At 39.2% G+C, this 27,222-nt stretch overlaps 3 protein-coding genes across 6 annotated transcripts; all 3 read left to right on the top strand.

Annotated features, from left to right (window-relative positions):
• The first annotated feature begins 2,845 nt into the window (after nt 1–2,845).
• Nucleotides 2,846–16,267, top strand: arid5a (AT rich interactive domain 5A (MRF1-like)). 3 transcript variants are annotated; one of them, XM_044027120.1, is made up of 8 exons: nt 2,846–3,816; nt 5,749–5,933; nt 7,899–7,975; nt 11,455–11,623; nt 12,393–12,445; nt 14,474–14,571; nt 14,660–14,819; nt 14,976–16,267. In XM_044027120.1, exons 2-8 carry the CDS (start codon nt 5,930–5,932, stop codon nt 16,194–16,196), a joined length of 1,782 nt encoding a protein of 593 aa, XP_043883055.1. In that variant the 5' UTR covers nt 2,846–3,816; nt 5,749–5,929; the 3' UTR covers nt 16,197–16,267. The 3 variants fall into 3 exon arrangements, with proteins under 3 accessions (XP_043883055.1, XP_043883054.1, XP_043883056.1); XM_044027119.1 differs by having other exon boundaries at nt 5,862–5,933; XM_044027121.1 differs by having other exon boundaries at nt 2,847–3,816; nt 5,862–5,933; nt 7,899–7,972.
• Nucleotides 16,268–18,209: 1,942 nt separating this feature from the next.
• gins4 (GINS complex subunit 4 (Sld5 homolog)) lies at nt 18,210–23,119 on the top strand. Of its 2 annotated transcripts, none has more exons than XM_044025388.1 (8): nt 18,210–18,502; nt 18,596–18,682; nt 19,575–19,688; nt 19,780–19,877; nt 19,954–20,042; nt 21,289–21,379; nt 21,537–21,641; nt 21,886–23,119. In XM_044025388.1, exons 1-7 carry the CDS (start codon nt 18,404–18,406, stop codon nt 21,631–21,633), a joined length of 675 nt encoding a protein of 224 aa, XP_043881323.1. In that variant the 5' UTR covers nt 18,210–18,403; the 3' UTR covers nt 21,634–21,641; nt 21,886–23,119. The 2 variants fall into 2 exon arrangements, with proteins under 2 accessions (XP_043881323.1, XP_043881324.1); XM_044025389.1 differs by lacking the exon at nt 21,886–23,119 and adding an exon at nt 21,776–21,879.
• A 1,825-nt stretch (nt 23,120–24,944) lies between these two features.
• ppp1r3c2b (protein phosphatase 1 regulatory subunit 3C2, duplicate b) lies at nt 24,945–26,983 on the top strand. The gene is made up of 3 exons (XM_044026949.1): nt 24,945–25,009; nt 25,099–25,176; nt 25,716–26,983. The coding sequence occupies exons 2-3, from the start codon at nt 25,157–25,159 to the stop codon at nt 26,584–26,586; spliced, it is 891 nt and encodes a 296-aa protein (XP_043882884.1). The 5' UTR covers nt 24,945–25,009; nt 25,099–25,156; the 3' UTR covers nt 26,587–26,983.
• Nucleotides 26,984–27,222: the final 239 nt, after the last annotated feature.

Here is a 27,222-nt window from a genome sequence, read left to right on the forward strand (position 1 = left end):
AAGTAAGTTTATGTTTAGGTAAATGTCTCCCTTGTTTGTTACGACGCCACCTACTAGACCTACGCAGAAGAAACGCTGAGCGGTGTCGTGGACAGTGTCCACCGTCTCTCTCTCCCTCGCTCCGACTGTTAACGTGAGATTCTGTGCAGAACAACGAGTGAGTAAAGTTAAGCAAAGCGAGAACAAAATGACAACGTGATGCCTGGGAAGTGAAAAAACCCACGATCCACGATTTGACCACGATCCCAAAAAAAAGGACAATCTCTTGTCCAGATGCACAGCGTGCTGCAAATCAATAAAAGTGGACGAAGATGCTCGTACAAGTGCCCTACCGTCTTATTAAGCTGTGTCGGCACATTAGGTCCTTGAATTTGAGGGAATTGGTCCTGGAAAGTCCTTCTCACAAGAATTTGATGTCAACCAAGATGTCTCCTAACATGCATCTCGTGTAGAAAACGTCCACCGTCTTTTCTTAGTGTTTTAAAATATATTTTAAATGTCCATTGTGTCAAATTTGGGTGAAATTTTGCAAACACGTATAATCTCCATTTATTTATGACCAGAATGAGTCTTTAATATTCACATCAGCTCTACACAGGCTGCCATTTTGGACCACCACATTTTTTACAGTAGCCCACAAAGGACAAGCTTAACATATTTTGAGTTTTATACAAAACTAAAAGCTGCATAGTTTCTTGAAATGGAAGGTGGTGAGGTATGGAATAATCAGCTGTAACCTCAGTAGATTTTGCTTAATTTTAAACACTGTACTATAATCCTGAATATTTATCAATAACGCATAACATTTAAACTCGCAAAATGTTTCCGCAGCAAATGAGTTCAAATCGGCACCAATGACGAGAACCCGAATCACATTTGTGAACAAATTTGTGTTGAAATTGTTCGAGGGTTGCCGGTTCCATGGAGGTTTATTCTGGGCAGGGGTTAATTTGGTCAGTTGCACCTGTTCAAGGGAGGGTTTGCCGGTTCGACGGTCACCGGTTCGAGTCCCCGGCAGTTCAAAAGGCTGGGTTTACCCCTGAGCAAGGTACCCAACCCCCTTGGGGAGCGCTGCTCAGTGGCTGCCCAGAAGTTTCCCAGTAAAGGACGGGTTAAATGCAGAGAAAGAATTTCCCTAAGGCGATCGATAAAGTATAATCAAATATTGACATGTCGTTGCTGCCATGACAAAGTCATTTAATAACCCTAATACACAAATCAAATATGATGTTTTAGCAGTTTGTGGAATATGAAATTTGAGCTGAAATTGTCCTCTGATATTAGCGTCTTCCTGAAATGAATCATCGTGTTGTCTGGGCTTAGTTTCAAGAGAATTTCCACACACACCTACACATGGTCTCACAACGCTGAAGCTTTTGTAATATGAACTCCCACTGATGTTAGAGTTAAGACTCTCTCTCTCTCTTCAATATAAAGTTTGTTATTCTCCCGATTATTCAAAGTAAGAAATTCAAACTTTCTTTGTGGGAAAAGCTCTTTGTGCAACACAGAAAGTGACAGTTTCTCACCATGACGGGAATCTGAAACATGAGCACATTGTTCTCAGGACTGTGACTCACTTCAGACAAGAAATCTTTTTTTCTTCTCCTGTTTCGTATTCACAATATTTTCTCCACTTGTTCTCATTTTTATTGCGCCGTTGCCCTCACCTCAACCTCACATGTTTATGTCAGTGAAAGTCTGAAATGAATGGCTGGGGATTTTCTCTTCTCTTCTCTTCTCTTCTCTGATGATGTTTTTGCTCATCATCTCCACATTTGTGACAGGGTTATTAATCCTCCTGCAGCTGACAACTCAACAACTCTTCAAATCATGTTTCGCCATTCATTGCAATCAAAATAGGTTTCTTGTAAAGCCTCATTTCACAACATAAATGATCAATATTGTCAAATTTGTATGCCTCATTTTTGGCAGATTTTACTTTATTTTTCAAACCGCTGCCTCATGATGTTCACTACATCTACAGTTAGGTTATTAATTATTTCTAATCACAGATAAACGATTACTGTATCTCTAATCTACATAAACAAGCATGTCATCTGCATATCAAAATATGCTGTCATTGTGTTCATGCATGACTCAGGGGTGAATCTTAACAATTTTAAAGTTTGTAAAGAGTGTTTATTTATTATTTTGTCAACAAAACAGTTTCAAAGTGGCCTCATTAGGTTCACTAAATCTACATTTTAGTAGTATATGACCTCTAATTTAATTAATAAACAAGCGCGTCATCTGCATAGACAGATACTTCAAAACACAACAAAACTTCAAATTCAAACCAGATCGATCTTATCATCTTGACATTAAGACTGTTTTTTTAAAAAACCCAAACCAGAACTTGTTTTGTATCTATTACAAAAAAGGGGGTGAGAGAGAGAGAGAGAGAAAAAAATCCCTCTGAAATTAGGACAGTTTCTCGATATTTGGTTAATTTGACATTTAAATCTTAATGGTTCTGAAATGTCAAAGTCAGACGGGGGAATCCAACATCCTCCTTTTAACAGATTTTAAAAAACAACATGTGAAGGAAATGTGGAGTTCACTTCTGTCGCTCCACGATGTTTTTGTTGTTTTATAATTTTACAGTCGAGGACAAGAGACGGAAAAAAAAAAGACGCTCCACTTTTTAAAATGTCAAAGAAAAGAAACCTCTCACATGATGAGAACTTTGTCGAGCATGTGTGAAAAACCACTGCACAATGAAGTGATTTTCCAGCTGTGAAGTATTTTGTTAAATTATATTAAATTATTAATCTATGTTTATTTATGTCACCTGATTCAAATTGAATATTTTTTTGAATATTTCGATATAAATGCAAAATTACAATAAATTAGAGTTTTTTCGATTTGTGATTTGAACAATTTGTAGATATTTGGATATAAGATTATGTAAAAAAAAAAAAAAATCTTTACTTAAAGTTTTGATTTTGAGATTTGAACACTTTGTAGTTATTTGATTCTTAGATTATGATTCACCAGTGTTCAAGTAAGATTAATAATTATAACTTTGGGTCAATATAAAATTACGATAATCTCAAAACAATTTGTATTTTGGTTATGAGATTATGAAGTCAATTTTTGGATTTCAGATTTAGACTAAATTACAATAAATCAGTTTTGCACAGTTATTTTTGATTGTGAGATTATGACACACCAGTTTTGAAAGTAAGATTAGGACAAATTTGATTTCAATATGACATTTGAACAGTTTTCACAGAGTTTTGGACAGTGTGTCGATGCTAGAGTGAAAGATTATGATAAAACACTTAAGTAAGATTGTGATGAATATGCATTTAATTCACAATTTCAAGTTTGTACAAATTTGCTCACAAGATTACAATGAATCAGTATATCGATGTTTTTTTTATCAGTTACAATAAATTTGATTTCAATACAGAATTTGGACAGTTTATATATATATTTGATTTATGTCTGACTCAGAAATTTTCTGTGACTGTTTTTATTAGTGAAACTTAACTTGATCCTGATGTTAAATGCTTAATAATAACTGTATTTTGAATTGACTGGTGTTTTAAATCAACGCTCTAGTGGAAAAAAAAAGAAAAAGAAGCTGCTTCTCCATCGGCTCTGGCGTTTCTTTTATTTTTAACCTGTATATTTAAGGCAACGGTCAGTCAGTAGAAACTGTTTTAAAGAAGTAACTCTGCCTGTTCCTTAAAATGTCACCTCTGAACTCTTCTTCCACAGCATCATCATCGTCAGCTCACACGAGAACCTTAAGAGAAGGTGTTTACTCAACTCCACACGACTGCTCTGACTCAAAACTTGTTTCAGGTAGTTTGAATTTTTCCAATAAAAAAACCCCATATTCTGTATATTTGCTGTGTATCACATCACCATTGAATTACATCGTTTATCTTCCCTGAAATTTCTTTTGCAGTATTTTATGTCAATATTCAGTATTAACTCTTTAAGCGTTTTGCAGCAGTTATTGCACAAATAACAGATACAGTGACAGTAAATGAACAGATAAATAAAAAATATATCATAAAGGTCAGATGTCGCACACTGGGTTTAAATAAAAAACACCATGAATTCCAACTTTGTAGAAAAACCTTTTCTTAGAACTTTTTTATGACCAATGATCTTTGACTCTTATTAGTTCCTGATTTGAACATCAATTCCTAAAATGCACCAGTTTCTGTATTAAGGACGTTTGGGAAATGTTGTTCTTGTGGCATTTACACGTATTCACCCTTTAATTTTGAGCATTGCTTTCTTTCACTTCCCCAAACTGAGAAATGTGTCTGGACGTTAAAGGTCACCACGTTTTATTCTGTCAAAGATAAACTAATTATAACAAGAAAAATCATGATATTGTGTGTAACTCATGTATTTTGTCCATTTTGGGCTTCCGTAAAAACATGGTGGTCCAAAAATGGCCGCCTCAATAGAGCTGACATAAACATCTGATATAAATATTAAAATATTCATACTTAAATATAATTGTTTTATCTTTAATTTCTGCCAAATAGAAATAATAGCACCCGTATTTCTCACACTGGACCTTTTAAATTTCAATTTAGAGACAAAGTAAACGGTGGACGTCCTCACTTGGTTCACTTCAGGAGACAAATTGAAAATATTAGGCCTGACTTTTAACTTTAGATTTGACTAAAGACTAAACTCCAGTTATAGTTTTTATAATTATCTTACTTCAGGTTTCGGTCTAATCTGACCCACTACAACAACAACTTTGAGTGGTTTATTCAAATTTGTCAGACCTTTGGTGTACCCGGTCAAAAATGACCGCCATAGAAAATTAATAATATTAAAAAAAAAACATTCATCCAACAAATGGGGCAAAAAAATTCCACATACATTCCCATTTTTCTGTTAAAATATAATAAGTAGTAGCTAGTTTGATCGCATATTTTAATAAGAATAAGAAAATGTAGATTATGTATAATATATCAATATATTGTATTACGTTACATTATATTCTTTTGATTTTGTTAAGATATCACTGAGATAACCCTGAACTTGTTCAACGGGACTGAACCATGTTAAATTTAAAATTCCTCCAAACCCGTAATCTGCATCAGATCCAGATGAAATTTGATCTGATGGTCGAATATATAATCCCGCAAACACAAACTAAATTTCTTTTAAAATACGATAATCTTTGACAGATATGATATTTTTTTGACAGTTTTGCCGATTATAAAAGAATGGGATTTGTTGACAATTTGATCATGTTTTGTGACGTCATCAGTGGGTCGATTCTTACCAAAATGTAATCGTAATGTTCAGATTGATCCGTCAAAATATAAATAAATTTAGTTTGATGATAGATTATCTAATCCTGCATACACATACAAAAATTTTGTTAAAATCCAATGATCTTTGACGGAGATATGATTTCTTTTTTTGACAGTTTTGCTCATTATAAAAGAATGGATATTTATTGACAATTTGGTCATAATTTGTGACGTCATCAGTGGGTAGATTCTCACCTAAATTTAATGGGAATTTACATGTGTGATCAGCTACCCATTGGAAAGTAGTAAACATTTACAGATAAACCCACGCCAATGCAGAGGTAATGTGTGAATTTTATGAGTAATTGTGTTTGTCACCACCAGACGTCAAGATAAATGTCCTTTAGAGATGAAATATTTATCTCTCTTGCATCACTATCAGTCAACATTGGAGCAGATTGTTGGTTTCTTTTGTGTGTGTGTGTGTGTGTGTGAAAATAACCAGATGAAACTTATTAAGTAAGAAGAGGGGGAAAAAAAACTGAAACAAATGATGTGGTGCGGTGCCTTCAGTCGACCAATGAAACTGTCTTTGTGGGAACACCTTCCTATTTCGAGGTGTGGAGTCGAGGACGGAGCTTCAGCGTCTCTGAGTCAAAGTCTCAGACCGAGGACAGCGCATACACATGGGTGAGTGTCATTTTTAACTTTATTAACACCACATACTGTTGTTTTTTTACTCTTTTTTACTCTTTTTATTCTGTTAAATCATAAATACTCTCATATGAAAGAAATGTCTGTAAAATCTGATATTTGATGATTTAAAAGTCGCAGAAAAGTCGTATTTATAGCTTCTAAACAAGAAGTAAAGAGCAAAGTAAAGTAGAGATGCGTGAAGTTTGTACTCAAGTGCGCTAACAAAGTATTTGTGTACTTTGTCACATTACAACACTGGCTTTAATTCAGTGAAACATTACATTAAAGTGCAACTTTTTTGAGGTTTTTGGCCAATTTTTTCCCCTCATTTCACGTTACACTCTAATAATGGCTGTAGATATAAATCCTAAATAATCTCAACTCTGTCTACACAAATGCTGTAAAATGTGATTTTGATTACTTAAGTATTTTAGTTTAAAGGACATCATGTCACAGGAAAGTCATATTTATACTTCTAAACCAAGAAATGACAATAATCTGGCCAATTTCATAGAGTATTTGGTTAAAATTACAAAGGGAAAGGCACTTGAATGAGTTTAATAACCGCGTCGGACAAGCAGTAGTGTATATTTAAAAATATGTATTTTCTCTGACATGTGAAAATGGAGAAGTTGCAGCGACTGAAAGCAGAATTTAAGGTTCAAGCCGCAGCACAGGAAACAAGTGATCTCAGAAGAGAAGTATATTGGTTTTGCACACAGATGATATCAGTGTGGGCGGAGGGCAACAGCCGCTGCTGACACCTTTTCATCATTCACTCGTTCACCGTGGTTTTCAATGCCTAACTTTAAAAAAAAAAAAAAAAACAACAAACGTACGTGTTTTTGTCCTCATAAAAATATAAAGTGTCTTTAGTCTCCAGCGCTAAACAGCCGCGTTTTTACAGTCGTGTGTGTGTGTGTGTGTGTGTCACAATATCAGATACAATTACAGTGCAGCTCACGAGCAGGAAGTGGTTTTGCAAGCTGTGGTTTTATATCAGACTCGGTTGACAAAAAGGTTCTACAGATTTTTTTTTCATTTTTGCGGGTTTAAGTGTCAAAAATGGACAAAAAGAAAAGAAAAGTGCATTGAATACAAATATCGTTTCTCCATAAAAATGAAGAAGTGGTCGATGTCTTCACTACGGTTTTTTCCCTCTGAAAACCAAAATTCTCATACATCAACAGTCGTGTATGAAACACCTTAAAGGGGATAATAATATTACTTAAGTAAAAGTCACATTTTCTGATATGAAATGTACGTAAATTGAGATTGAGCCTTGGTGGCTCAGTGGTAGGGCGAGTTGTTGTTCAACTGGAAGGTTGTGGGTTCAATTCCTGGCTCTGCGAGTCTATATGTGCATGTGCATGTGAATGGACGAAAACTGTCGTGTAAAGCAGCTCATCAAGACCAGAAAAGCTCTATATGCAGTAAAAACAGACCATAATACCAACTGTAGAACTTTTAAGCAGGCAAAACTATCACTGTTTATTTTTTGGTCTATGTGACAGTTATTATGTCTGCGTGTTTGGAGCATGCGCCGTTCTAATGAAAGCCCAGTTGGTATCAAAGCATTATTGTCATCAAAGCTTTGCTATCAAAGCTCTTTCATGTATGTTGACCTTTATTTGTGTCACTGTCTAACTGCTAATCATCAGAACCCGTACGACTTGTCGCTTTTACAACCTGTGCGTGAAGTAGATCTTCATAAAGACGCTCGAGTTGTTCTGGGTTCCAGAAGGGATTATTCAGCTGAAAGGATCAGGCAGTAAAAACCTGGACACCAACTCTTCTTCCTCTTCTTCTTCTTCTTCTGATTTTATTTGGTAGTAACGAGTAACAAAGACACTTAGAGGAAATGTAGTTTGATTAAAAAGCAAAGTTGCAAGAATTACGACACTGCACATTAAAGTTTTCTGTTTCTTACTTTTCTGTCTTTCTTTCTTTCGTCCACAGCTGAAGACGGACAGAGTGAGACGTCGGGACAAACGGAAAGCGGCGGCAGTGAAGACAACTGGACAATGAACCAGGTAGCAGTGCCGTGCACAGGCATTTCATGGGCCCCCACATATTTATGTATTTATTTCACGTGCGTGTTTATATATCGACGCGTAATCGAAGACATTACGACTTGTGTAATCTTTTGGACAAAAAACGAGTACGAAACGATAACGTGATGACGATCACATTTTTGCAAGAAAACACCCTTTCTATCCTGAGATTACGCCTTCATTTAAAAAACGAGCCTTGTAATCATGAGATTATGTGTTAATTTGTGTCATTATTGCCTCATAAGGAGATGTTTTCCATAGCTATGTTTCATTATTATGAGAAAACAAGCCCGGTCATGCTAAGATTACACGTGCATTTAAAAAAACGAGCCTCGTAATCCTGAGATTATGTGTTCATTTGTGTCCCTATTGCAAGTCGGCCATTTTGAATTATGTCTGAGCGACATTGTTATCTCGACGAATAATCTCGCAGTATAAATGTAAAAATTGATATAACAACAACAATATTCACACATCACACAAATTAGCTTTATAATCCCAAGATAAAATGTGCATTTGTGTTGTAATTGCAACAGAAAGAGAAAACTATATTTTGTAATTATAAGAAAACAAGCCTCGCTATCCTGAGATAACACGTTAATTAATCTCGTGATCCTGTGATAACAAGACGAATCATTCTGTAATCTCGCAGTAAAAATGTTGCTGTGTTCAACCGGACAATATTCACATATTATTCACAATAAAATCAGTTTTATTGTGAAAAACTGGGGCGATACCCTCTCTAACGGGTTCGTAGAGAACGTTCCATATGTCAGATTCTGCAGATTTTTCACATTTCTGTACAAAAATGTCTCCTGGACGTTAAACGGTAAACAAAAACACAACCATCGCTCCTTCATGTCGGCTTCTAACGTCAGTCAGTGCTGGTAAAGACGTCAGTTGGACTTCTGGTAGCAATCGGGGGGGGCATTTTATTTTCCATGAGTTACAGTTAGTGACTACTGACTACTCAGAATGACTTACGCTTTGTTTTCACTTCCCTTTTTTTTAAATTCTGCTAAAGTGCTGATTGTGAAATGAGTAACGAGCGAGCGATGATTCTGCTCTGGACGTGAAATTATCACCACATCAGACTTGGATATTTCACAGCGTCTGTGCGTGTGTGTGTGTGCGTGCGTAGAGAAACTGCAGCAGGTCGTCACAGGCTGACACAGTTTTCTGGTAACTGGAGACGAGACGCTCATGAGACGCGAGAGCTTCGTCAAATTTCCTCCACAACAGCGAGGCTGCGAGCCCGAGAAGCCCCGGTGGTTTCTGCGGGCGATCTTCGGGTCTGCTGATGCCAGAGTCAGAGTCAGAGTCACACACCATCATCAATAACACGCTGACATCAATCACCCACAAGGTTTTCCAACAAAAAAAAAACAGTGGAAATTAACTGAATGTCGTTTCACAACAGTGTGTGGAGTCAGATCTGCAGCTCAGATACTTCACACACACACACACACACCTCTCTCTCTGTCTGTCTGTGTGTGTCTGTGTGTGTGTGTGTGTGTGTGTGGCTTTGACATTTCCTGTACACAACCATTGATGTATAAAACTGAAAGTTTTGTGAATCAGTCACCGAAAGTAAATCAGTCGATGTTAGTGAACACATTTCAAGACATTACGTTACATTATTTTAACTCTTAGACGCAGATTCAGAGCGTAATAATAATAATAATAATAATAATAATAATCTGCTACAGTGGAAAAGTCAGACAGACAGATGTGTGTGTGTGTGAGTGTGAGTGGCAGAGTGGAGACGCTGTGCTGTGACTCAGTTGGGGCTATCTTGGGTAAAAAAAAAAAAAAGGCCTGCACCTTCACTATTACTCACTGTGGAGGCCTAACTTCTCGGAACCAGGAACCACATACAGGAACTCCATTCAATATGAAACCACCTTGAGCCGATTTGTTGTATAATGACTGAAATAAAGCCACCGCGTGTGTGCGTGTGCGTGTGCGCAGTGATTCAAAGCGACGCGCTGACATTGTCCATTCTGTGGCCTGCTTGTCAAAAATTGACTGACGCAAAAACACGGGGGGTTACGTGAGAGACGCAGCAGCAAACTTCTGTCGCACAAAACAAGGTCACGGTGTTGTTTCTTTTCAAGAGTCAAATTTAGAATATCATCAGCGTTAAAATACAGAAACGCCTCCGTGGGCAGTTTCTCTTCTCGTGCTCCTCACTTCTCCTCTCGCAAGTCGATTTAACTGATGATTTTAATTCTGCCTGCCTTCACTCTTTCATTTCTGCTTTCACACAAACCACAAACGGTGACTTTATTATTTATAATGTTGGTGTACTGTTAATTTCTCCATATTTCAAATATAGGGTATATATATTTATATACACAACACCGGTGACCTTTAAAGTGGTGACGCCGATCCAGAGTGAAAACAGAGAGTGTGTGAGGGTGGTTGGAGTGGGTTGCCAGATTTGACAAATGATGTAAATGACAAGCTGCGTGTTTACTCTGCGTTACAAACACGCACACAGATACAGTAGAGGATGACAAAAATGACACCATTCTGAGAGTAAAGTCAGAATTCTTAGGAAACATTATGTCAACATTTTGAGAGAAAGGTCCGAATTCTGAGAAAAAAGTCTGACTTCTGAGATTAAAGTCAAAAATATGAGAAAAAAGTCAGAATTCCAAGAAAAAAAAGTATGATTCATAAGCGAGAAGTCAGAATTCTGGGCAAAAAATGTGTCAGAATTCTAAGACAAAAGTCAGATTTCTGAAATTAAGTTCAGAATTATGAGATTAAAGTTAGAATTCTTGTGAAAAAAGTCAACATTTTCAGATTAAAGTCAGAATTCAGAGCAAAAAGTCAGAATTTTGAGACAAAATGTCAACATTCTGAGCAAAAAAAGGTCAAACCTCTGAGGTTAAAGTCAGAATTCAGAGTAGAGATTAAAAGTGAAAGTGTGTCTGCTTTAGAACGGCAGCAGAGAATGATCACACGATGAGAGGAGACGATTACAGACTGTAAAAAACATTATATACTTTAAAGGAAGTTGGTCACAGCTACAAGCAGGTAAACTTATATACAGATCCAGGTGTTGAAGTCTTGGTGAAGGTCTGTTTCCCTCTGATCTTGTTTCTGTTCCTGACACATCCTGGTCATTTTCTATCACAACGTAATAACATTTCTCACCTTTAACATGATACAGTCCTGCAGAGAAACACCACACCCACAATTTTATTGACTGACAGCTCTGGACCAGAAAGCCCACAGTTCTGCTGCTGCCTGTGCAGACAGGAAGTGTGGTGGTTATCTATTGAAAGTCATGGTAAAACAAAAACTGCTCCGGTCGTCGCGTTTCATTTCAACATTTTTGTCTCCCATGAGACGCCTGTGAGTGTCCTCTTCCCATCTGTGAGCGAGCCTTGGACTGTAAACCACGTGTGTGTAAATGTACGTGTGTGTGTGTGTGTTTTGTCCTCACGCAGGCGTCTCCTCCGGTGATCGAGATTCACGACTCCACGACCGAATGCGAGGAGGAGGCGAGGGCCAGTCCGGTGCAAATGGAGGAGAAGGCGTTTGTGTCGAGTCTGCACTCGTTTATGAAGGAGAAAGGTTCCCCGATAGAGAGGATCCCACATCTGGGCTTCAAACAGAGTGAGTTAATGAACTTAAAGTACAAAAATCACACATTCACATGCGGCAACATGGGGTTAAGTGTCTTGCCAAAGGACACATAGACTATCAGAGCCAGGAATTGAACCCAGAACCTTTCAGTCGAAAGTCAACTAGAGACAAATAACCATTTACTCTCACACTGATGGTCAATTTAGAGTGTCCACTTTTACCTAATCCCACAAATCTGCATGTTTTTGGAGACACACGTGGAGAACATGCCTCGTTCTGACCGGGTCATGAATCAAACTTTATTTATAAAGCACTTTTCACACAGGATGAAAACAGAATCAAAGAAAACAATCGTTTCAACCGACACATGTTTGGTATTATGTGTTAAAATTGACATTGATTCCTCTGCACTATGTAATTAATTAAACTATTAATAGAAATCGTATCAAAATTGTGATTTGAGGGAGCAATGTTATTGTTGTGACCTTTACACGTAATATTCTACAGAAGGACACGCCTTAGTTTCACACAGTAATGTTATAATTACGTGAAAATTGCAATTGCAATTAGACATTTGTTCAAAATCGTTCAGCCCTACTACGTAACACTTGTGTGTCCAGTTGGCGCGTGTGCGTTGTTTTGTATACGGAAGGAAAAATCAAGAAAAAAGGAGAAATTTGTCAAATGAATAAAAACAGAAGGAGAAATTCATAAAAAGATCCCATCGTCAAGTTCACACGTTTGCTATTTAATTTGCTGTTTTCATTTCTCATATGTGTTTTTTATTTGTTTTTTGCAGTTAATCTCTGGAGAATCTACAAAGCTGTTGAAAAACGTGGAGGCTACGAAAGTGTAAGTATATATATTTCGTGTGTGTATTTTGTTTACGTTACACAAAACACATGCACTGATGCGCGACTGGAGTAAAGTGTGAGTGGAAAATGAGTGGAAGGTCAAGCGAGTGTTTAACCACAGAGCAGGACAGTTTAGGCGTCTGAGCTCTCGGCTCAGCATCGCCGCCCACGCTGCGTCGTCTTTGATGATGATGATGATGAGGACACTGTGGGACACGCTCTTCACACTGTGGAACACGCTCTTCACTCTTATCGTCTCGCACCGAAATAGCCGCGAGACGCTGAGTTCAGGCTCTTAAACTAGAGCTGACCCCCGTTCTTCAATCCACCACCACCACCACCACGTCTGTGGGAGGAAGTGCAGCGATATGAGTCGCCTGCATGTGCACACTCTTTAAAAAAACGCTTTCTACTCTTTCATCGAGCTGCAGTTTAACTGGCGTCTGAAGCGTAAACTGCCTTTGCCTTTCCTTTGAAACAGTGAGACCCAAACATTTCTCACAATGCACAATGAAGGGTGAGCGTGTGTGTGTGTGTGTGTGTGTGTGCACAACAACTCCAGTATGAGCAAACTAAAACAGCTGTTAAGCTACGAGTCTCAAAGACAGTGAGTTTCTAGTCTGGAAAGTCCCAACATTTTAAGAAAAATAGATCAAAATAATAAAACTTATGAAAGTTCACAGGAAATTTCAAAATAAAATGGATTGTTTTGATCTGGAAGGATACATTTATGATGTAAAAATGAGTCTATCAAATAAAAACAACAAGAATAACTCATTATAACTTGATATTTAGAAGTTTGAGACCTTAAACGGTCATTAAAACGACATAATAATATGTCTCTCTGGTGGTCTTAACACCTTAATGGTACTTTTCTAGTCTAAGCTGCTTGACATGACAGTTTTGCCATTCACCCATTCATATCTACTGTGTGTGCAAAGCTTTTTCCAACACATATTTTTCATACCCATTCACAGGCTGGAGCAGCGTTAGTGGGTTAAGTGTCTTTGTCCCGAGAAACAGTTTCAATCTACACTTGCCTGGAGTCGAATCCTCAACTTTCCAGTTGAAAGACGACTTGCTCTACCACTGAGCCACTGGTCGGCGCACTACTTCTCATTTAGTGCCAAATTTTAACTGAGCTTTTAAAAATGTTTGTGGTCAAATTTGAAAAAATAAAATATGAATAACATTGGGAGTTTAAGTCATGATGTCACAACCGTGGAATCTCACTGTGACGCCTCAAAATGTGTCCGTTTGGCCGATGCCATGTTGACATTTTGAAAAAAACAGAAGTTCACAGACTTCGGTTACAACAAAAACACTTAATCATCGGTTTCCCTTTAAACAGGAACATCATTTACATCAATTTCTATTGAAAAACAGTAAAACAATAGTGATAGAGAGGAAAATATTTACTCACATTGCAAATGTTGCAAGTTCTTTTTTGTTGTGTCCAGTGTGTTGCCCCCTAGTGGCCTAGTGGCAGTTTACGCTCTTATTTCCTGATTGGCTGATAGGAAACTGGAAGCCTGTGACCAATAAATATCTTTTTTTTATCAATATGGCAACTTTATGTGACCGTGCATATGACAGAAACTTTTGACTTTTGAGATTAAAGTCAGAATTATGAGATTAAAGTCAAAATTCAGAGATTTAAAGTGAGAATTCTAAGATAAAAGTCAGAATTCTGAGGGAAAAAAAGACAAAATTCTGATATTTAAGTGAGATTTCTTAGAAAAAAGTCAGAAATCTGAATTTTATCTCAGAATTCTGACTTTTTTCTAAGAAATCTCACCTAAATATCAGAATTCAGAAAAGAGAGATATTAATTCTGAGCGGAGATGAAAAGTGAAAGTGTGTCTGCTTTAGAGCAGCAGTGGATCAGGATCACATGATATTCTATTCCTCCTAAAAGCTGACACTTACAGTATCTTCCACATATGATTTATATATATATATATCGATATACATATATTATTGTAGCAGTTATGAACTGTTTCTAAAAGTGCTTTTGTTTAAACAGGTCACAGCTCAGCGTCTGTGGAAGAAAGTGTACGACGAGCTGGGAGGAAGTCCAGGCAGCACCAGTGCTGCCACGTGCACTCGTCGACACTATGAGAGGTGAGGATAACGACGATGATGATGATTCTGTTTGGAACATGTGGATTAAAGACAAAGCAAAGTTTCACGCGTGTGTTTGTTTCTTCAGGCTCGTGCTGCCGTTTGAACGGCACATAAAGGGAGAGGAAGACAAACCTCTGCCGCTGAGCAAACCTCGGAAACTATACAAGAGAAACGTGGAGAGCAAGGTGAAGAAAGCTGAGGTCAAGAGGTCGCGGTCTCAGCTGGACGCGGAGATGGATTCACAGGTAACAACAGACTGTCTGAATGATGACTCAACAGAGATGAGTTGATTATCAGTTTAAACGGAAACCTGGAAGATCTTTACCTGATTTACTCCACTGTTTTCTCCACTAAATTGAGAGTGTTTTTTAACAGACGTTCACCTCTGTGTTGTTTTATAGATCCTGACACACAGGAGTCCAGAAGCCGCGTGCCGCAGTGACGCCGTGATGCGTCCTCACTCTGCTCTGTGGGCCGCCACGACAGACAGACAATATCCAGACTGCACTCAACCAAACAGAGACATTTGCCCTCCCGTCTATGCTCTTCTCCCAGTCCCCACATCTAGTCCTTGGACGGCTCATATCCCACCTGCTCCTGCTCCTGCTCCTGCTGCTCCTGCTGCTGCTGCTCCTGCTGCTGCTGCTGCTGCTGCAGAGGTCATCTCTCCTCTGGAGAAGAAGAAGCGAATGGCTCAGGCGAGCCTGAACTTGGCGCCAAGTCCACAGAGCGAGGACAAGGAAAGGCCCTCGGTCATTTGCTGCTCGCAGTCTCCGGCGCGGGCCTCTTCCAGCCAGAACTGCGGCTCCTCTGACGGCTCTCCGCTCCCTCTGTCCTCGTCCTCTTCCCGCAGCCCGTCCCCGCTCTCCGTCTCATCGGAGGACAGTCCGCCAAGGAGGGAAGACCCACCTGCGTCAAGCTCAGAACTCAACCAAAGATGTGTTCCGTCCAGCTGTAGTGAGGACAATAAGGCGTCTCAAGACTTTACAGGACCAAACAAAGACATTTCTCAGCTCAGTTCCCAATCACTAACTGCTGAGTCAATAAAAAGTCAAAATAAAGACTCTGTGGTGTGGGAGCCGGTCCACAAATATCTCACCCACCCTTTCCACTCGATGTCTACCTCAAGCTTCACCAAAGTTGTCCCAAAGTCCACGCAGCTCCTGCGACCTGCTCCCATCCGGCCGAGTTACAAAACCCACCCGAGCCGCTCGGCGCAGCCGGACGACCCTGCGACGCACGGCAAGAAGCTGAGCAACGTGGCGCCGTGGCTCTATCAGACGGAGAGGAGGGACAAATCCAGGACAATGCTGCACAAAGTCCCCGCTCCGCAGAGTCTGTCCCACCCCGGCGCCGCGCTGCCCGTGCTCTGCGTCCTCTCGAGCTACGACAAGTCGGCGAGAGACTCTCGGCACCTGCCTCCGTTTCACCCGGTGTTCCTGCCCAACAGAATGAGACTGCCACAGTCCCAGCTCATGTACCACCGCATACCGATGGGTCCAGGTCCGTCTGCTCTCAGTGGTTCCGCTGTTTATCCATATCCTTATTCTGTACCGCTGTTAAATCCACAGCCTGGATACAGTCTACCCGCCATGAATCCCATTTATCCTCACAAGCTGTGATTTTTCTTTTCTTGTTGTCGTCGTTCAAAGTGACTTTTTCTGTCTATTCCAATAAATGTGAAATGAGTTCATTCAGTGCAGATTAAGTCTATCAGCTCCACACGACTCTCTGTGTTTCCCAGTGCAGTACAAGCTATGTTTACATGGACACAAGTCAGCGGAATAAAACATGCCAATCCGAAAACTCTCATCCGATACAGCCCATTCAGGAACAAATTTCATTCTGAGAGGGCTGGAATATGCCGATCGTCTGGTCCATTTCTTCTGCTCCTACTTCCAGAACACTTGAGGCTTGTGTACACATTTTGCGTCCACGTAAACGATTAAATCACAGATTCCACATCGGAACAAATCTTTTTTGGAATGAAGAAAGTTTGCACAGGTAAACATGACGACGTTGCCGCGTTGCACCCCGGAGGTGGTTTGTTTTTATGTGGATACAGACGTAGCCAGCAGCAGCAACATTGCGTTAGTAAAGCGAGTTTGACTGGAAACACAAATCCTGAAATCTACTGCTTAAAAGAAGCACGGTTGTTCAGCAGTTTGATGGCATAAATGCTGCTGCACTGCTGTGGTATACACATAAGACCCTTAACCACTGCAGGAACTTTTCTCATTGAAGCGGGATTTTGAAAAACAACAACACTCTGATTGTGACAAAGAACTTTGATGGTTTACCGGAAATTCTTTTCCCTGGGTAAATAAGTAATAGTTTCTGGAAATGGTGGTGAAAAAGCAGTTATAAACACTCCCTCAGTCCGCTCGGATAGTTTTTCTCATTAAAAGGACACAGCACACTTATAATTCCACATCATTTCTGTTCATAAAAAACAAAACAAGATCTAATAAAATTATTATAAGCAACGACTGAAACTAGTGACTGAGCTTGTAGTTGTAGTTGCTTTGTTACCAAGCAACTAAAACCTGAGAGGGACTGAGAAGAAGATGATGGATGATGAGCCTGGTGACATATGTGAACTTTTCCTGTACAGATAAGGGATGTAACGACATCAAGCCGTCGTGGAATTCTGACTCGGGATACGTGAGTTTGCTCCGAGTCGGAAATTCCGAGTTCTGAGGACAAAATGGAACGCGTCGCCTGTAAAGCTCTGTGCCCTGTGACCGCCACCAGACGATACAGAGAGTAAACAAAGATGCAGAAGGAAAGAAGGAAATATGGTCGCAGTCCAACCTCGATAAATTGTCCAAGCGCTTGTAACTGACAACTGTGAAGGAATCTACTCAGAAACCACACGTGTTATTTTTATCTTTCACACATATCTTATTTTTTTATTACTGTAAATTTCACTTCACATATTTACATTTACAAGAAAAATCCCCCCCCACATAGATTATATCAAAACATGCAGTTAATTTAAATAAATGGATTTACATACAGATAAAAAAGCAATTTCTTCCCTTTTTTGTCTTTGCTTGTGCAATTTCACTGCAAACTTGTGCACTGTTCCTTATTGTACTGTGACATGAAGTTTGTTGAAAATAGTACTGTATATATTATTGTGTGTATATTATAATTGTCTCAGTGTCTTTTCCAATGTATTTAAATAGGACTTAATTAAATGATCATTGATGAATAAACACATACACATGGATATCAAAGCATCTGGTTGTTTATCCATCAATTAAAGACACATTCAGTCTTCTATCTACGGTCTCTGACTTTTACAAAAAGAAAATCTGGGAGGAGCTAGGACTAAGAATTAATTTCCCATATTTTTAACCTCTAATTTCAGTCAAAATGTTGCTTTATTGAAATTATGCATGTGGGTAACTGCAGATTACAAAGTCTGGTATAAAAAAAGTTTTGTTCATTCATTCATTCATTCATTCATTCATTCATTCATTCATTCATTCACTTAACCTATTAAATCCATTTGGTTAGAATTGAGGTAATACATCCTGCACTCCGTACCAGCTGGGGGCGGTGTGCTGGTTATCAACCGCTACAATACACCGAGAAGAAGAGCACGTTTACGTCATGTCTCGCGAGACTACGGTTCCAGTGGCGCGAATAAACAAGGAGTCCAGTGACAGCAACTCTACTGTTTGAGCTCGTTATTCATCATTTAAGCGCAGTTGTTTGTGTTAAAGTCGCTTTAAAGTTTCTTTAAGTGGTAAAAGAACAGACTCTATCGTAGTTGAGTTCGGTGTTTTTGTTGTTTTTTCGTGTCTCGGGAAGGAAAACGATGTCGGACGCTGTGTCTGACGGAGGCAGCGACGCCAGCCATGATGACGGTCAGGAGGACGTCATGACTCCGGCGGAGCTCATCGCGAAACTGGAAGAAGTGAGACGATAATAAGCAGAAAAAGACTTAAGTTTCACAGACTGAGAAACATTTGTCCTCATAGTGTCTTCTTCTCTGTCGTGTTTGTTTCAGGCTTGGCTCAATGAGAGGTTTTCTCCGGAGCTGCTGGAGAACAGATCAGAGGTGGTGGAGTGTGTGATGGAGCAGCTCACTCACATGGTACAACTTATACACTAACACTCTGTTTACTTATTCACTCTATTATAAAGTTACTGTGACCATTCGTAATATATTTAATACAAAATACAAGCAATGTGTTTTGCATCTGTTGTCATAAGGTGGCAGCAAGCATTGGTGAGAGAACTTCATGTTTGTTTGCAGAAGTAATGACATTTTCAAGGTTTCTTGAATGCATCTTGAAGATGCTTCTCCAAAACACTGGTCAACAAGTCCCGTGGACCAAAACTGGCCTGCCAGCACTAATGTTTAAAAATGTTTGTTATTTATTTATTATGATTTTCTTATCTTCTCAAAAATGACACATTCGTGCAGAATTAAAAGCCTTTATTCTGACAAAAAGATGAACTGATTCAAACAGCAGTTTTAAGACGAGTAACGGTCTGTGTTTCTTAAAGTAGCTTATTTGCTGTCTACATGGACAAGCAAGGCCGGTGTTCACTCAAATTCACTCAATCACTGGGAGGTGTTTTCAAAAAATACACCTAAAACTACAAAAGTATGCGTATTCACCTAAACCCATTCTGTGTGGACGGCCCCTAAGATCCTGCAGAAGTGATAACATTTACCAGTGTCTTTGAATGCATCTTGTTAGCTGCTCCTGTTCAGATGGTGAACCCTGCATTACTTCCAATATTTTGAATATAATTTGAACATTTTCAGTTTTCTTTGTCCCTAATAATAAAGATATCTACGTAGGAACAGATATTGATATCATGCCGATAATATTGTACATCCCTAATTACATTCATGCAGTGTGAACTCGATCATCGCTGATTAAATGATTGTTTGCATGAATAATGTACTATAATGTACACAGTTGCTTTTCAAGTATAAAAGGTAAACCCTCTTTTGTAACCATTTATGTCAACAGGAAGAAAACTTACAGCGGGTGAAGAAAGGCGACGCCAAGGCTAGTATCCATCGCATGGAAATCGACAGGATCCGCTTTGTTCTGAGCAGCTACCTGCGCTCTCGTCTGCAGAAGGTAAACAAAAGCAGCACGCAAAATAAATCTATTTAATTACTCATTGAAAAACAAAGTAACCTTCCTTTTTTTTAATCTCTTGCACGTGTAGATTGAGAAATTTTTCCCTCACGTACTGGAGAGAGAAAAGTCCCGAGGTGAGGGAGATCCCTCTCTGCTCTCGCCTGAGGAGTTTGCCTTTGCCAAAGAGTGAGTGTTTAAAAGTCAGGTTGTTGCTGTTTTTGTTTGACAGTTGATGTTAAATGTTTATGTGTCTTGCACACAGGTACCACACAAACACAGAAAGCTACTTAAAGGCTGTGGCATTGAAACGCATGCCCCCCAACCTGCAGGCGGTGGATCTGCTCAAAACAGGTAAAAAAAATCATTTTATTTTTACTCTACTTATTCCTGATCTAAAGTTGTGCTCATTAATTTACGTATAATTTGTCAATATGTGTGTGTGTGTGTGTGTATATACACATATATGTGTATATTTTTATATATATATATATATATATATATATATATACGCATATATGTATATGTGTACATATATATGAATATATTTATGTATGTATATATGTATATGTGTACATATATGAATATATATGTATGTGTATATATATATATATATGTGTGTGTGTGTGTATATAGGTACAATTTTGAAAGTCTGAATGCTCTCACAGAAAAAGTATCTTTTTTTTAATAGTCTGTTGAAGCTTAGAAATATTACATACTGTAATTATGTGTGCAATAAAATAATGACAGAAATCACCCAAATGGCCTCATTTAAAAGTTTACATACCAGCCATCCGTTATCTGTCGAATATTATTATTATTATTCACAGGGAAGGACAGATTGACTAATGACTAATGGCTAATTTGTGGTGCACACATATTACCACAAGGTGGCATCAGCAGCAATCATTTAGTTAGTGGACTGCATGTGTCTTTGCAGAAGTGATGAAATGATTGGACTATATTACAGTGTATGAACTGCCTTCTATTACATAACTATATTGTTATGTGTGGGTTGCATTTTCTTCTATCTGTATCCTGTTGAATTATAACTTAGTAATCGATTAATATTATTAAAACAATCGTTAGTTGCAACCAAGAGTATCTCTTGTTATTTCCTTGTTCTGTTAAATCATTTTTGTGTTTCTATCACACTTTCTCACCTGATTTAAATCTAGGGCTCCAGCTAATGATATTTTTCATTTTCTTCAGTAATTGATTTGTTAGTTGGTCCAGAAAACCTTGAAATGCCTTGTTTTGTCCAAAAAACAAAATTATTCAGTTTTATTGACACTGTCTGTTTTTTTCACTTGGAGCAAATAATCCAGAAAATACTTAAAATTTAAGAAGCTGAAAAATGACTTGTGTTAATTATAAAAAGAATACCCCACTGAACACCGATGGAAGTAGTTGATTCATTTAGTAAACGATTATGAATTGGTTAAGCGATTAGCTGTTGCAGCCCTAATTCAGAGGAACTAAATAAACTATCTCAGTTTTTTCTTTATCACCATGTTTTGCTTCATAATTTTGCTTTTCTCATCTGATTTAAATCCCATTCAAAGTCAAATAAATCCCGTTCATTCTCCTGTAATCCCAGTTCCTGAGCCGTGTTTGGACTCCTTCGTGTTTCTGCGGGTGAAGGAGCGTCAGGAAAACATCCTGGTGGAACCTGAAACAGACGACCAGAGGTACTCATTTATCAACTTCACCTGTTTGCACTGTTTCCAGAAGCCAGAAGGTGGCACTGTTACCTTCTCCTCCTCTCCTTCAGTAGCTTGTTCTGCATGGATACTAAAACAAACCTATTTATTTCTTTTCTTCATGCCTTGTTTCTCCTTCCATCAGAGAGTATGTCGTGGATCTTGAAGAAGGTTCCCAGCACCTAATGCGGTACAGAACTATATCGCTGCTTGTCTCAAGTGGAGCCGTGCAGTTAATCTGAAAGTTGAGGTGAGTTATCTGTGTTTTGCCTGTGTCATCTTTTACATTAACTCTGCACATGTTACATAAGCAGCTGCTTTGTAGTTACATCTGGATTTATTTTTAGCTCTCACTGTTTTTTTATCATTGTCTCATGGCAACAGGAAGAAAACGGCATCTTTTGAACAAATTTGACAGAGTTTACAAAGTTTACACTGTAGTGTACAACAAGCACATAGTGATGATGTGTTTGTTTTTTATTTTCTGGTTCCAGGTTTTTTTTGTTTTTGGTGTAAATGGCTCCAGGTGATCATGAAATGAGTCGCGGCTCATTTTCATCACACATGAATGATAATAAGGGGGATGAGCAGAGGTCACATCAGCAAAACACCTGAGACACTTTCAGAGGTTTCAACGCTTCAGGGACACTGCAAACAGCAAATGTTCACTCACGACTAACGAGAAGTGACGGCTGTGAACGAGTCCAACTACCTTATATTTGGAACCTTTTTATCGTTGGATAATTATAATGTATTCTGATTCATGAATAATTTGCTGCTCATTACTTTTGCTATCATTTATCCAAATGGACTTAATTAATGAGCAAAAGGCAGAACGTAACCAAGGCCCTGTTAGTTTTTATATTGTGTATTTAAAGCAATATTATTTTAGTGATATTTGCACTTAAGTGGCTGCTGTTAGTGTTAAAAACAGCTCAAAATATCAGACAAGAGGGGTTTATTGGTAGAAATTTAACAAGCTATCATCAGTATGTTAAAAAAGTGTATAAACACTCCAAAATAATAATAATAATGATAATAAAAATAAAAAGACTTGGTTTCATAGTTTCATGGTCCTTTTTTGAGGCAAGGGCCTTGCTTTTCAGAGGCCACAATTTTGTGGCGCAGTGTTTCTACAGCATCCCCCAATGGACAAACTGGACAGAGCAGTTGTTCCACATTTTTGACATCTTTTTTCCGTATGTGGTGGCCACTGTTGTTCCATGACACGCTTGGGATAAAGCGAAGGATGAGCAGAGGAGTCCTTCATTTGTTAATAGCCGCCGATATTTTAGATGTTCAGAATTAAATGTCCAGGACGGACAGGATTAGAAATGAGCTTATTCCAGGGACAGCTCAGGTTTGGAGATAAAGTCCAGGTTGAAGATGGAGCTGCCGAGGGAGGAAAAGAGGAAGACGTCAGAAAAGGAGGACATGAGGACAGACAGTGTAACAGAAGAGGACACAAGGGAGAGGACAAGATGGAGGCAGATGATCCACTGTGGCGACCCCTCAAAGAAGAAGCTGAACGAAGAAGAATATCTTTTTAAAAAGGGGGAAAAGTCTGCATATAAATTCAGTGTCTATGCAAGTCATAGACCCAAAAGCATAAATGCTGTATATGTTGAAGTGTTTATTAATTAATAAAAGTCATATTATCATTGCAATAGTCAACAATGTCACTGTGTATAAAACCTTTAACCTCAATAAACTTCAGCCCACTTTTGACCACATTTGTTTGTTTGTGTGTTTTTGTGAGGAGCATAAATCAAAAACCAAAGGACAGGGTTTGGATGAGATTTTCTACCGATTTCACTGAAGGCCCAAGAATGAAATGATTGGAGTTGGGTGATGATCCATTTTCAGGATTTATTACTGTAAGGGGGGAGAAAAAAAACCAGCACTGGTTTTTGTGCGATAGGGCAGTGACACTGTGAAAACTGAGTGGCCTTGGTGGAGTTTGAAAAATTAAACTGTAGGGCATAACTTTAAAAACAAAAGTTTATAACCGTTGCCCAGTGACATTCCTGCCCTGCACGCAGGAAGTAATCTGTCTTGCGTCAAGGCAGTCAGGTGGTCTCAAAACTTAACTCGGATTTCATTTCAACTTCATTTCCAACTTGAAAACTGAGCAACCTCACCAATCCCAATTTAGGATTCCAAGACGGCAGTCACCGTGCAAACACTGCTACTGTTAGTCGCACTTCTGTCATATTTGTTATACAGTAACCAAGTGTCCCTCTGATTTACTGTTGAATCTTAACCATTAACTTGTTGCTACGCTGTTTGTAATGTCGAGTGTTGTTATTGACTGGTATTGCTAACGATGACTAGCCTGAGTTATGTTAGCATCTCCCGACTTGAACTGGGGGATGGGATGACGCCACGTTTCTACCGATATTAGTGCGATACTGTCATTTTAGAAGCTGTTAATTAATTGGTGCTGAGTCTTTTCAAAGACATAATGTTTGAAATATGTAATAAATATTGTCCCAAAAAGATGAAATAAATGGCCAACTGTGACTCATTTTTACACATTTTTATAGTCTGTGCATAGTGAAGCATGTGATTAATAGGATTTGAGGATTGTATTGTATTGGTTTTAATATTTTTATGTGTCAAAATATCTCATCCAGTGATTTTGACCAATATCGGACCAATACCAATTCCCATTCCTAACTGGAATGCGGTGAAATGGGGGTGTGGCATCACTCCCAGTTCTGAGTTCTGATGTAAATGGAACGCAGCATATGTGTGACGGCACAAAGAAGTGTACACAAAAAGATTCAGAAATGAATTTTGCTCAAAAAACCCAGTCATTCTGTAGGATAACCACTTCTTTCCCCACCTGCTGCTGGTGTATACACACAAATGCTCCCTCAGTATGGGTTGAATACTTTTGCATTTTTCTTCCGTTGCATCATTTCTGTTCCTAAAAAAACAAACAAAACAATAACATCATCAAAAATCACCCCACAAATTACACAGTGCAGCTTAAAGAGAAGTATTTTGGTCGTACAGATTTATTTTGAGTCGACAAAATATCCATGTAGGTCCATCAGGAGACGATGTTTTATGCAACTCAGTAAATCTACTCATGCACTTGGCTTGCACTTTGAATAGCACTCTTGTGAGGTGACGAGCACGCGGACATGCGCTGGTAATCCAGACCCTCTTTAGCGTCACATGCTGACGGACGACCCGACAGTGATCCCCACGACCCTGCGAGCCAACAAGCTGTGAACTTGGAACCGTGTCCCCATGTGAACATCTGAGGTCTGAGAATAGAGGACCATGGGATGATTTGTATAGTTTCCACTCTGCAAGTTACATTTACATACACTAGGGCCTGTATGTGTGTGCTTTGAAAGTGTATTATGTTACATTCAAAGGTCGTAAATTGAAAATAACGACAATTTTTGTCCTGTATATTATCTAAACTCTATAAATTTGGTCGTCTAAAACTTATGTAAATGCAAAAAAACGACAACATCTGCCTGATTGGTCGGGAGAGTAAAGGGGGTGGAGCTTATGACACGAGTGTATATATAGTGTCAGATTCTCTTGTGGGGAAAAGGGATGATTGAGGCTACAGACGACGACCTGCAGCTCATGACTGTGAGTATGATCTTTGACGCGACAGATTCAGCAAACTTCACTTAAAAACTGGCAGTTGTAACGTTAAAATGCATTATTCTGTTTTCTAGAACTCCCTCTGAACAGTGAGAATCACTTTACAGTCACTCAACACTATAAACCACCAGGATGCAGGTCTCCAATACACCGTAAGTAGACGTGCAATGATATATAAAAGAAATTCCTGCTTCAGTCTTTTTGCTAGATGCTTTCTTATAGGCAGATCTTAAAACTTACTTTGGTTCATACTGCATTTGAGCACATTTTCCGAAACCTTAGGAATATGGAGGAACATGAATTAATGAATGAAAAAGTGAATTAATGTTAGAAAAAACCCAGAGATGGGGAGCAGTGGGAGGATGCGGAATGAGTTGCTAATCTTATTTCAGAGTCGACAAAGAACCAGTTTGACCTACTTATTTGGCCTGGGTATCAAAAGATGCACCAGAAGCACTCGCTGTTGAGATATATAAGTCTCGATGTGATGCAGACAAATCTAGAAACACAGGCACTTCCCATCTGACAAACATTTCCACTGAAAATAATGTATTTTTGTGCAAAAAAAGACTTATTGTGGACTTGCCAGTGTAGTGAATCTGCTGTTACCGCTCTGTTCTGCCGTCATAAACCAATAACGGTAGCCGTGAAAGAGGCTTTGAGGATGACACTTCTCTTTGTGTATCTTCAGTGTTCCTCCGCTGCTCGGCTTCGGGTCAATGGCTCAGTCCGCTGGACTTGTGGAAATTGCTGTGAGGCTGTGTTTGAACCAGAGTAAACAACTATGTCCTCATGTTTGGGTTCCCATCCTAAAACCCCAGCGCCCTTGCATCCGCTCCCCAGTGTCAGATCAGGTACCCTCCTCGGACTTCTCGATTCCAGCATCTCTAACCCACCATTTCTCCACTTTGTTGGACTTGGACGACTGGGATGACGAGGTTATGTCGCCAGCCAAGAAAAAACACGTGGTCTTCGCCGATTCCAGAGGTTTGTCTCTCACAGCCGTGCGAATGTTTTCCGACCAAGAGGAACCCTCTGACTTTGACTTGCTGCCGTCGCTGCGGGGCTTGGGAAACATGACGGAGGACAGCTACAGCTGCACCGTCAGCACCTGCTGCCCGGGTACACAGCTCAAACTGGGGTTTCCACAACCCTCGGCGGATTTCCAGGCCTTCCGTGCCAAGTTGGCAGAGAGCATGGTCACCCTGGAGAACTGCAGTGTCAGTGAACAGGTGCTCCAAGGTACCGTCCGCGTCCGGAACATCGGTTTCAAGAAGGACGTGCAGGTGCGCATCACCTTTGATTCCTGGCAGAGCTACAAAGACGTGCCCTGTACGTACCTGCAGAAACGCTTCGGAGGACCACAGACGGACATCTTTGAATTTGACATTGCCATTCCTAAAGTGCTCGACGCCAAAAGGAAGATAGAGTTCTGTTTACGGTATTTACCGGGAGGCCAGAGCCGACCGTTCTGGGACAATAACAATGGACAAAACTACAGTGTTGTAGTGAGTGTGCAGTCACATCTCTGCAGAGGGAAGAATCTCAATGAAAGGGCATGAAAACCTGCCGAAGAACAAGGTGTAGACTATAGTTTTTATTCCATTTGCATTGGTTACACGCAGGTTTAGTACATAGGTTTAATTTGAGGCTTCAGTATTTACCTCTGCCAAGGAGAGTATGTTTCCGACCACATTTTTTTTATCTTGATTTTTAACCATTTGAGGCATTGTACAAAACTGAGCTCCTTTGGACTTTATTTTTTATGCTTTATTTAGTTTTAATCCACACCCAGACGCCAAGTCTGGTCCCACAGATGTGAAATTTTTCTATAATAATGCATGTGTGACAGAAGTAATGGTAGTTAAATGTTCAAAAACTGTACGTATATAATGCACACATTTGTTCACGTTTCTTTAAAACATGTGTGTCCATAGTAAAAGTGTGGGTACTGCTCAAGTCTATTCACATTTTATTCACAAATGGTTGGGGTTTTTTTGTGTTACTGTTGTGCGTCAGGGAGAGGATCCCTTTCCCTGTGGGTATTTCTGGAATCCCCTTGTAGGCCAAAGATTACAAGGGGGGCAACAGGAGTAAAGCTAATCTTAGCTCAGTCATGTTTGTAGAGCGCAGGCATCCTTGTGATACCAAACAAGAAACATCACCATAGGCACCGATGGCTGCCGGATCAGGGAGAC

The sequence above is a fragment of the Solea senegalensis genome, linkage group LG5 (assembly GCF_019176455.1).
Source record: "Solea senegalensis isolate Sse05_10M linkage group LG5, IFAPA_SoseM_1, whole genome shotgun sequence".
In the NCBI taxonomy this organism is placed as follows: Eukaryota; Metazoa; Chordata; class Actinopteri; order Pleuronectiformes; family Soleidae; genus Solea; species Solea senegalensis.